The sequence below is a fragment of the Drosophila subobscura genome, chromosome A, assembly GCF_008121235.1.
Source record: "Drosophila subobscura isolate 14011-0131.10 chromosome A, UCBerk_Dsub_1.0, whole genome shotgun sequence".
In the NCBI taxonomy this organism is placed as follows: domain Eukaryota; kingdom Metazoa; phylum Arthropoda; class Insecta; order Diptera; family Drosophilidae; genus Drosophila; species Drosophila subobscura.
This window is the reverse complement of record NC_048530.1, coordinates 12,020,118-12,031,589: the sequence shown is the minus strand read 5'-3', so window position 1 is coordinate 12,031,589 and position 11,472 is coordinate 12,020,118. Positions and strand designations below refer to the sequence as shown.

Genomic DNA, 11,472 nt, shown 5'->3' with positions numbered 1-11,472 from the left:
AAGTCCAATTGACAAATTTTTCCATTCCATTTTTCCGCCCGCTGACAAAAGCCTGTCTGTCATTCCAAGGGATAACCAGGAGGGAGCACCCACACACATACTTGTTGTAGTATGTTAGTAGTTTGTAGACTGTTTGGCCAAGGACTTAGGATAGTTTCGACAGGATTAGCATGTGTTTATGGGCAAGGGAAGGTACAAGTAGATGGGAACCCGAGCGGAGTATGTGTGTATGTATTTACATATGTATGTACATAAATGTATGAGCTTGTGCTTGAGCGGCCACAACTTTTAAAGTCATAAAACTTGTGCTGTTTATTGTAGAATGTTGTATGTTCATACATACATACATATGTCTTACTTTTGGCCTTCAACTTTGTCTTAATTTAATAAGAGCTCATCATTCAGTAGCACACCTATGCAAATGTATTTACATACATATATAGTATGGAACAGACGCAAGTGTGGTGTAATCTGTCTCAGAGTTCTTCTGTTCAAACAAAACCGAGCTTTGCGGCTATAATCTCACGAATAATTACACACGAGAGAGAATGAAATTTGATTAATTCAATATTTGCACTGTACTAAACGGCATGCTATGGCCCGCCTCTCACTCTGTGTGTTGTGTGTTGCGACGTGCCTTGGCAAAAGTTTTCCTCGTCCGCTCTTCCCAGCACTGTGTGAATTTCCATGTTTGTTTAGCTAATAAATTTTCGGAGCAAAAGTAATCAAATAATTGCAGAATATACACAAAAAGCAACAAACTCTGCCAGAATATGTATACATACATATACCTACATATGTACATATACATACATACATATGTACAAGAAGAAACACATGTACATATGTATGTACATGTTTTAGTCTTGTTTTATTGCCATTTTATTTCATAAAATTTACGAGCAGCAAAAGTTTTTCTCTTGTTTCTCCGAACAAACTACACAAAAGAAGTACTACATACCAACTGAGCAGAGGAATCGCGGAGGAGCAGCCCACAGTGGAGCTGGAGAGGATATATGAATGGAGCTCCAAGTGGAATGGAACCATAATAAAGTTGTACAATGGAGTGTATCCGTCAAAAGTAGCGGAAATCATGTATTTTATTTGTTGCCTTGTAACTTAATATTGATGACGATGCTTGAATGTTTATGCCCATAAAAAACCACAATAATCTCAAGCTTCAGTTTTGACAAAACGCGTTTAGACATGGTTGGAGCGGGGATATAGAAGACATCAGTAGGCTGACATTTCCGTCTGCTGATCCGCCGTTTGTTTTTGCTGTTGTGGGGAAATGAAAACAACTTGCATAAACGAATGCGTCGCAAAAAAGAACGAGCTATCGCCACCCAAAATCATCTAGAATCAGCTGATGATGTAACAAACTAGGCAAAGAAGGGCATGGGAGACGAAGGGGCTAAAAACGACGCGATCAAAGTGCAAGTTCAAGTGCCGGTAGAGTCGAGATTCAAATCTAAACTGGCGAACTGCTTGATTTGTTCCATTTTACACACTTCTTTGCCGATCAAACACTTCTTAGCCGATGCACTGCTTTGCCGAACCACAGCTGTACCGATTATCGTTTTCGTTGGCTGCGATTTCGCCGCCAGCTCTGGTGCAATGTGTTGAGGCGCGTCTGTTTGTGTCAAATGGGCGGTCCCAGGCTCGATTCCTGGTGTAGGCTGCGTTGATTCAAGTAAAAAGTTGTAACAATCCTTTTTATCCTTTTTTAAGCCAGTATTTCTTTATTATTCAGGATAATTTGAGTAGTTAGAAGAAGATATCCTTTCCATTTCGCAACTGTCTATTTTAGTGCCCTATTTCGCGTCATTGATTAATGTCCATTCATCCATCTTGATAAATATTTAAATCCTGTACAGGAATACCAACTGGCCCTTCAATTGTGCATTCAATAGATCGCTTTCCAAAAACATGAATGGGCATCAAACAATTGGGAGGCAAACAAACAAACTGTTCGTTTATTATATACTTAAGCTGATTTTTATTACGCATATACTAAAACACGTGTAGATGTACATTTTTGCGGAAAGGATTCGAGCGACTGAAGGGAAGGGCCTCTTCCAATGTGGGCTGTCGCTTGTGTTGTCTGAAATTTCATTTCGGCTTACGTGGAAAGCCTGCCCTGCCCCACAGCACGAAGCATGCATATCGAATTCGCTTTCTTTTCTTACTTTCCTTTTTTTAGGGTTACATTTAGGGTTGGATGGAAAGGGAATGCGGCTGGGGGTGGGGATGGGGATGGGGGCCACCCACATTGTCACTTTTGTGTGGGTTCTACGTGCGGTTGATTGATGGATTCGCTTGTTTACCCGTCAAGCCGCAACAAGAATGTGGAGTGGTGGCTGGGACCCACACGACGAGATTTCGAAATAAGCAATAGTCATCAGTAATCGTGATATATCATATCGTATCCGTGCGGGAACAAGGGCAGGACCACGACGCACGAGCATGAAATGGGTATTTTTTTTTCTTCTCTGCACTCAAAGATTCTTAAAACGTTTCTGCTTCGATTTTATTTTAGTTGATTCAACTCAACTTTATTTCTCTCGTTTTGCGCTCCTTTGTTTTCTGACAGCTGCCATGGGGCATTCACGGAATAAATTTTAAAGTCATCTCCGCCGCGTGTGTGTCTCTCAAGGAACATAGCCACCCAATGGGACATACATAAATCATAGCCAATCATTGGCACAGCAGGCAAGCTCTCGGGGGCAGGAAATTGGCGACAAGACAAAACGCTTCCTGATGGGCTTAAATTTGAGAAGATGAACAATACAAGTATGCCTCAAAATCTGATGCATAAAGCGTGAAAGGAAATGGGGAAAAATGAATGTTACTCGAAAGGGGGGACAGGATGTCGAAGCCGAACGATCAGTAACCAGCAATCCTTGTGGTGCACAAACACAAAATATTACTTGATTTTATTGATGTTAATTTAAACTAAAAATTACATATAAAATTGTTCCATTAAAATGTATTCAAGCTTGAGCCAGAAGCAGCAAGAGAAACTCTTCTGCCATGCAGAATTTTTTCACATACAAAAATCTTGAATAATTTTTGCCCGGACACATTTCACATTCCACATTCCAAGATGATCTAATAAACTTGCTTGAATGTCTGCAAAATCCCATCTCAAGTGGCTTCAGAATCTCCCCTCCTCTCCCTTCCCGTTCTTCTTCGTGCCATTTGTGTGCTGCGTGTTGCTTGACTCTCATTACAATTGCAAAAGGAACGAAGGCAAAAGGCCCCCAAGCCAACGTTCTGCAGGCCAAGAATACGCATTTCATTTGCAGCCCCCTGCCCCCTGGCCCCTGGCCCTCAGCACTCCCACGGAGCACTCTGCCTCGGAGCCACTACTAGGCGAGGAGAAGTCAGAAAAGCCATCTAAAAGTTAATTACAATTGCCTCGGCAGTCAACGCTGCTGCTGCTGCTGCTGCAACTTTAACTGCCGCAACGAGTTCGCATTAAGCCAAAACGAGGCACAAAAAGAACGAAATAGAAGCCAAGAAAGGAAGTCAAAGCTACACCAAACGAGCCAAAAAATACCCTGGAAAGTGTGCAGAGCCAAAGTCTCGTTTCTTGCACATGCTTCCTGGGAATGGGAATGGGAATGGTAATTGTGATGATGGCAATTGAAAGGATTTTGTGTGGCTTATAAAATATATTTAATGGTGAGAATATTTTCCTTGCAAGCAGCAGGCCTAACCGAAGCATTTGAATTCTTGGTATTTGATTTTGTAATTACTTTTAATCCTCTTTGGTAAAAGGTTATTTAGTTTTTCCTCCGATTAGACATCTTTTGGCCTTAGTTCATTATGCCCTTGGCCGAGGGTATACGGAAAAAAAGGCAACCCAACCCCAAAATGAAGTTCAAGCTATAAGCAGTGCCCGGGAGCAGTGGCTGTGCCAGTGCCAGTGCCAGTGTGGCACTGTGGCAATATCTAACTGCTGCAGCTCAGCTTTGAGCTGCTTCTGGTATGGCAGTCTGGCGGCACGGGGACGTATAAATATTAAAAAGAAAATCTGCTACATGGCTACGTGCAGCGCATTTCAACGCAACCTAAGCGACCTCCTAGCCCCAGTGCCACCGCCGTCGCTGCCACTCCTGCTCCCATACACAGATACGCCACCACAAGTACACATAAATAGAGGACACACACAAATACTCACATACACGCAGGGAGAGTGTTAGGGATACAACAGGCAAAGTAGCAAAAAGAGAAGAAAATGAAGTGAAATTTACTTTGACATATTTTTGTGCTTAGCAAAGCAAATACTTTCATTATTTTTGCTGTTGGGCATACAATTTTATCTACCCCCCGCATGCCCTTCGGCCAGTGGCCTTACTGTAACACACACACACACACACAAACACACTCACAGAGTTGCATTTGAGTGGCTCAAAACATTTTGCGGTCCACGCCCACAGTGGAAGCTCAAGCAGCTTGAGTGTAATTAGATGTGCGGCAGTGGAGCGGAGTGGAGTGGCGTGGCGTGGAGTGTGTCTGCTAGCCGGGGATTCCCACTTATAGATGACCAAACGTGAACAGCATTAGCGGCATTTGTGGGAGTTCGGATAGTACAGAGTCCGGGGGCGTGTCATCTCAAAGCCATGCGGCAATTTGTTTTGCTTAAAGCCAGAAATGTGCCCTCTTCATTGAAGGCAGATCCTCAAACTGATTACAGATATGACACGAAAAAGTGACCAAAAAAAAGGAAAAATAATAACAATAGCAAGAATTCGGGCAGCGGGAAGTTTCCAGCTAAGATTTTCGGACGCCATCGATTACTTTCGGTGGGTGGAAACAAAATATAAATATTTACATACATATTGGGAAAATTTTAAAAATATATTAGAAAATAGCAATGGAAAATGGTGGGTTTGTGCCTCTGTCGTACTGATAATTATAGATTTATTTAGTTGGAAAATTATTTAGAAATTAAATGTCCTTAAAGCTTAAATAAACCTTTGTATTCCTGTAAAATATTATTAACAAAATATTTTCCTCTTGTTGTATCTTGTATAATTGCAGAACTCTTAGTGTTGTGCGTCTATGAGGAGAACAGCAAAGTTTTTTTTTTTTTTTTGGGCTCCAACTGCCTGCACACCCTCACACGGACACGGACGGACACAGCGAAAGAGACGGACAGGAGACAGAAGACAGCAGACAGCAGACGGCAGACGGATGTGTGTGTGTGAGCGGCGGTGAGCGGTGAAGCAGAGTCGAGCCGTGGGTGAGACAAGAGAAGAGGCGAGGCTGCGTGTAGGCAGAAGGTGGCAGCAGCTGGACGCTGAACCTGGACAATGGATTGGACTCGGTGGCAACAGGCCAGAGAAGGAGCTGGCAGTAGCAACAGCAGCAGCAGCAGCAAAAGCGGCAACAACAACACCCGGAGTGGCAGCAACGATTGCGATTGTGAGACACGGCACAGCCATCGGCTGTTGCACATTTGATTCGTCGAGTCGAGGCTTCATCAGTAGGTTCAATCAGTGATCAAATCAATCAGACAGATCAGCCAGTCAGTCAGTCAGTCAGTCAGTCAGTCACCCACTCAATCAGTCAATCAGTCGTCAGTCAAGCGCTTGCTTGTCGTTTGTCACACCATAATCTAACGACAACTAATCGACAAACAAACTGCAGAGCTGAACTAAAGTAGCAAGCGATCAAGACATGCCACATTACTGTAAATAAAAACGCAGATACATAAAATAGTCTCATAAAACAAGAACAACCAAACAACTAGAGCAATCAACTAACTAAGACAACAACCAACCAAAAGACCAAAAGAGTGAAGTGTATTTCAGTGTATTTCCACAAAGGAAAGCCAACCATCGAATCGACAGCGGAAGAGAAGAACCTCCAAAAGGTGATAGGGCGGCGCATGCTGCGGGTGGCTCCAGCCACAGTCTGGGGCAGCCAGCCACTAGATACCTAAAGATTGAGACAAATCAGAACAACAACCAGAACCAGAAGCAGAACCAGAACCAGAACAACAGCAACAACAACAGCATAACGCCCCAAACACTGCCAATGCCATTACCATTATCCAGACCAACGTTCGCTCATCATCGTTCGTTTAGATTTGACACAAGTGAGTTTAGATCGAAGCCTATATATCCATTATCCTTGCATACTCTTTCTACGGACATATGTTTATCTATCAATTTAGCATTATATGTATATAAATCTATCATTTAATAGAACTTCTAACTATAGGTATATGAACTGTATATAAATCCTCTACTCTATAAGAACTAGTTTTCATACATCTACAAAAGGGACTATTTTCGAGAGGGAAAGGTGCTACACCTTACTATTTATTGATATGCATTCCATCTGAGACTATTAATATAACAATTGTATATATATTTAGCATAATTTATCATCTCTAATAACAATTAGTTGTCATGCTCGTACATCTACGAGGGGGGAAGGTAAGCGATCGAGGGAAATGGGAACTTTACTCATTGATGATTTTGGAGGATGTTGACAAAGCATTTGCAAAATTTAAACGAAACCTAAAGCAATTATCAGGTGATCAAGACATATATCAAATTGTATTTTTACAACAAAAGTCGGTCCCAGGAAAGCGAAACAAAAAATATTAGTAGCGAGACAGAAAGCGGTGCTTGTTGGTACTGGGTCCCAGTCTCGTCGTGCCCAAGACAAGCAATTTGTTGGTGAAGTACTAGGCATTCCATTTGCTATAATTCGCAAGTGCGAAGGAATCTGGAAACGATTTGCTGGCGGTGCCTCATGCAACATCTTGGTAACTCTGTCTGCGATGTACAAGTTCGGGAATTGCTGCCATTTGAAGCAGTCACGAATGAAAGCGCTTTGCGGGAGGGGAGGGGCGTCCATCAAGGTGGCTCTCATTGAATCAATTAACCGTCAGGACAGCACCCGACACGGCACGGCACGACACGACCCGAACACATACAAACAGTCAGCCCCGTTAGCAATGAGCCAGTTGTCGCCACCTTAACCGGACAACGACCACGATTCGCATACCGACTCGATCCATCAATTAGTTGTGCACTAATTGCGACTAGCAGACCAGACCCCTACACCCTACACCCTACACCCTACACCCTATCCTCTTTCCCCTCTATCCCCTCCATCCACCAACCACTTACTCCCCTCAGGCGGCACCTTAGTTTCCATACGATATTCGCTGTAGATGGTAGCGAGAGCGGAGAGGCGTCGCGGGGCAGGCCACTCCCTCGTGTCCACTCTCCATCACAATCACAATTGCAATCTGCAATCTGACAAATCAAATCTTGTATGCAAAACAGTAACAGCACCGGCAACCGTGGAGGGGCACAGTGGAGCCACGAAGCCACGTCAGGCGCCAAGCAATTTGTACAAACATTTGCACAAACAAAACGCAAGCGTGTGAGGAAAGAGGAAACAGGAACGAAGGAGGAGCGCTGTCCAAACCCACACCCACTCCGGGGTGGTAGGTCGCGTGACCCGCGAGTTTTGCACAATAAACAACGTAATTGCTCATAACGCAGCAACGGGGAAGGAGTGCAGGGGTGGAGGAGCCCTTTGAGCGGTGCTGTCCTGTGAATGACCCACGCTGGGCGACACGAAGCTGGAGCTGGAGCTGGAGCTGCAACTGGAGTCCGCAGAGTGGGAGAGTGACGATAACTAACCGTTTATAGCAATTATACGACCGAGGCTCAGCAGCAGAAGCAGAAGCAGCAGCAGCAGCAGCAGCAGAAGCAGCGACTTGGCAGCGGGACAAGCGGGCAACGCCCCCCGAGAAGTGATTTGTTGTGCGTGTGCCGCCGAGTGTGTTGTAACGGGCAGGAGGGGCAGGTGGTACGAAACAATTAGACCCCCCGGGCGGATATCCACCCGGAAGCGTAGCCAAGACAACCCCAAAAACCCCACCATCCCCCGGCTAGATGTATAAACCGGAAACCCTCACGCGCCGCGGCAGTCTGAGATCCCTGCGCAGCGCTCCCCTTCTGAGCACGGTGCTGGAGAGCACACTCTCGCTGACCCGCATCCATCCGATCGCCTCGCTGGAACTGCCCGGCCTCGACTATGCCATACAATCGCAATCGGCACTGGGCGGCCTTGGCCATCATCGCGAGTTAGGCACCTCACTGCGCAGTGGCATTGCAGCAATTACAGCGGCCAGCGCCTCCGCAGCCGGTGGCATCTCGCAGTCCCAGAGCGCCCTATTGGGGCGCTACGGCCCAAACGCCTCCTTACGCCACAACGAGCGAAAGATTGTCCAACCGAAACGGTAGGTCCGATAAACAAACTACTTACTCACCATCCACCACCTCCATCCTGGTAGTGTCTTAGAAGGGGACTCATGCTAAACATAGAACTACAGCTGGTGGAGTGGTACAGTATGGTAAGAATTATATTAACTTCTTTATTCTTAATGCCTGTTTGCAAAGAAGTGTATGGTGTGTCCATGAATGGTAATTTGTTCAGTATTTAATGGCAGAATGCACAGTCTCAGTGGAGTATAACCTCCTCTTTGACACCTTTCAACCCCCAAGAAATCATTGGACAAATGTATTCAGCTTAGGCTCCAAACGTAGTGTTATTTATTATCTATTATTTAATACAATTAACTGGAGCTGGGGCCATGGCATTGAGCATGTTTATAACCAATCCCGAACGGGAGAGCAGCGCTTGAGATTGCCATCCCAGGGCAGATCCTCGATGCCCGCTTGGGCGGCTATTGCAGCCTTCACGCGACTGGCGAATCGAATGGGCGACTCGTTGGGCTCGCGGGAAATGGGTGGCAGGTACCAGATGTCGCAGCTGAGGCACCAGGAGGAGACCAGCATCAGCATGTAGCGGAACATCGAGTAGCGGGTGCTGTCCCAGTAGGCCTCGCCGTAGCGGCGGTCGTAGCGTATGGCCATCGGGTAGACGACATCGCTGACGGCGAAGCTGCCCTTCTTGAACTGCATTACGGCGGTGTTGTTGATGCACGTGGCCTCGGGGAAGAGCAGAATCGGCGGCTTGTCTGGGCTCTGCGTGTGCTGGCGCAGGGCATCGCCGAGGGCCTCACGCTCGCCGGGCTCACGGCGGTTGAACCACATGTGCGGCGAGACACGCGACAGGGAGCTCTGGAAGACCCCGAGGATGCCGTCGTGCCGCTGCCCGGTCAGCGAGTACTGCACATCGCACATGAGGATGAGCACGTCCAGTGGATTGGTGTGGTTGCACACGCAGATGCCCTTGGTGGGGCGATGCTCGAGATTGTGGTAGCGTCGCATTATCGGCACAAAGCTCGCGGTCATGCAGAGGCACTGGCGCAGCAGCCACTTGCCAACACGTTGGTTGCACCTCAATTTGCACAGCAGACCAATCAGTCCCGTAGTGGCGGGGACCAACAGCAGGCAGCTCAGACACGTCGCCGTCCGCAGGGGCGCCAACAGTGTGTAGCGAAAGAGCAGTCCCAGCAGCCAGACCACTCTCAGCCGCCAGCTGAGGAGCCCTATATGCACGGACAGGTCACGGGTCAGCAGATTCCACTCACCCGCTGGCAAGGGGGCGGACACAAATCGCGTCGTCACATCGTCCTCCAACACCAGAGCCATGCCCTCGGATATCATGTCACAGCACTGCTCCATCTGCTGGCACAGCTGACTCTTCGCCGGCGTCTGCATCTGTTTGTTTCTTCTTTGGCGTACATTTTTCTGCTTCTGCTTCTGCTGCTCCGCGACCCTTGGGTTCAGTGTCCAGCCGTCGCCGAGGCTCTTCAGCTCCTCGCGCTCGTTGGCTCGCCGCAGCTCCTGCAGGTGGCGCGAGCCCCAGCCGAAGAGTCGCTCGAGCAGGGCCAGGTACGCGTTTTGCAATGACACCAAGCCGAAGGTGAAGATGAGGCCATAGATCAACAGTGCCAGCCACATGGTAGAGTTTTCTGTAAGGGGTTTAATCGATGACTGAATGAGCAATGACAGCTAAGTGTTGTATTTGTCTGTTCAGTGTTGGAAACACATACAGCTAAAGTGTTGGAAAGTGTTTGAGCTCTTTCTTGAAAGCAAAAACCTTTGTATTCCCTTTCAAAATTATATTTTCTCCCCACAAATTTCCCAATTAAAGTCACTAATTCAATTTGGCGTCGACTTTTTGGGCTTTTGCCTCGCTCCCTCACACTCTGGTTATTGCTGTCCTCTTTGTTAAGCGCCCAAAAGACTTTTGATTTATTTAGCCAAAGGAAATAAAAATGAAAAAACAAAAAGGGAAAGGCAAGGCAAGGCAGAAAAGGAGAAGAAAACTTTGCCGTCTTCTTTGCCGAGCACTGCTTTTGGATGGGTTTGCATGGGTATGGGTTCTGTTTCGGCTTTTTTGTTTTTTCATATGGCAATAATTCAATTATGCCATAACAAGGCCGCAAAATGTTGTGCCACAGGCTCTCCCCCCCCCCCGCCAATCCGAGCAGCAGGAGCGGGGAGTTCTCTGACCCAAAATCACTTAAAAACCACAAAAACTTCTGGCTTTGTTAATTCGTTAATTAAATGGGCCTGGCTGACTCCCGATGACAGCTTGTAAACAGAAGAGCTTCGAATTTTGGGGCACCCAAAAATACAAAAAGTTCAACTTTAAGGATTACGCAATGAACGATGATGATGAGTCTCAAAAGGGCGGAGGAAGAGGACATCCATGGGCATCCCTTAAGCCGTCTTTCCTTCCATTGATTACATTGGGTGGCAACAATCTTTGCTTATCAAATGCAAACAACCTCAGACAGGCGAATGTCGAACGGTGAACGGTGAACGCTGAACGGGAATGGCAACGGCAACGGCAACGACAACTCATTTAGGCTCAGGCCCAGGCCCCCTTAATTAGCATAGAATGTGTTTTAAAACGCCACTTGAGCTAAACATTCAAAACACCTACAGGGTAGCCCCGCCCATCCACCCATCCGCCCATCCACCTGACTGTGCAGTGTACGGTGTATAACCCACACAGTACTCTCTTCTGTGCATCCTCCTTCTCCTTCTCCGCCCATTGCCATCGCCATCGCCGACCCATCAACGACTTTTCCACTTGCGAGCGACAACGACCTTAGGCGCTTGCGGCTGAGTCTGCGGAGACGCCTCCGCCTGTCTCTGTCTCTGTCTGTGTGTGTCTCTCTGTCTCTCTGTCTGTCTGACTGTGTCTGTGTGGCACAGTTGGGCAAGCCGGACAGATTTAGATACTCTAAAGAACGGCGAAAGAATAACGGCAGTGCCATTCGCTATTCAGTTTTGGGCGGGTTTCCCTTTTGGGCAGTGTGCAGATGCCAAATCGAAGAAAGTTACCGATGGAATTTATGGTGTTTTGGAGGCATACAATTGGATTGTGGAGTTGAGAATGGAATACAGGTGCGCTTATTGGGCAAGGGATAAGCAAATGACCCTAAACATGGATGGACTAGTGTATATTTCGTGTCGGTGTCTGTGTCGCTGTTGTTGCCTTTGCTGCTGCTTT

The 11,472-nt window shown here is 46.8% G+C and overlaps 2 protein-coding genes across 4 annotated transcripts in view; one reads left to right on the top strand and one right to left on the bottom strand.

Moving 5' to 3' along the window:
• Nucleotides 1-6,011: 6,011 nt before the first annotated feature.
• Nucleotides 6,012-11,472, top strand: part of LOC117903800 (innexin shaking-B) — a 56,603-nt gene continuing 51,142 nt past the window's right edge. Inside the window, exon 1 of one of the 3 annotated variants that reach the window (XM_034816232.1) lies at nt 6,012-6,109. Coding sequence is in view for 2 of the 3 variants with exons in the window: in XM_034816236.1 (XP_034672127.1) it covers nt 7,932-8,278 (347 nt within the window). In the remaining variant the exon portion in view is untranslated. Of the gene's footprint in view, nt 6,110-7,783; nt 8,279-11,472 lie in introns of those variants that run through there. The other 2 variants (XM_034816236.1, XM_034816231.1) reach the window with 2 other exon arrangements.
• On the bottom strand, nt 8,614-9,957 carry LOC117903802 (glycerol-3-phosphate acyltransferase 4). The gene has a single exon (XM_034816237.1). The coding sequence runs from the start codon at nt 9,906-9,908 to the stop codon at nt 8,649-8,651; it is 1,260 nt and encodes a 419-aa protein (XP_034672128.1). The 5' UTR covers nt 9,909-9,957; the 3' UTR covers nt 8,614-8,648.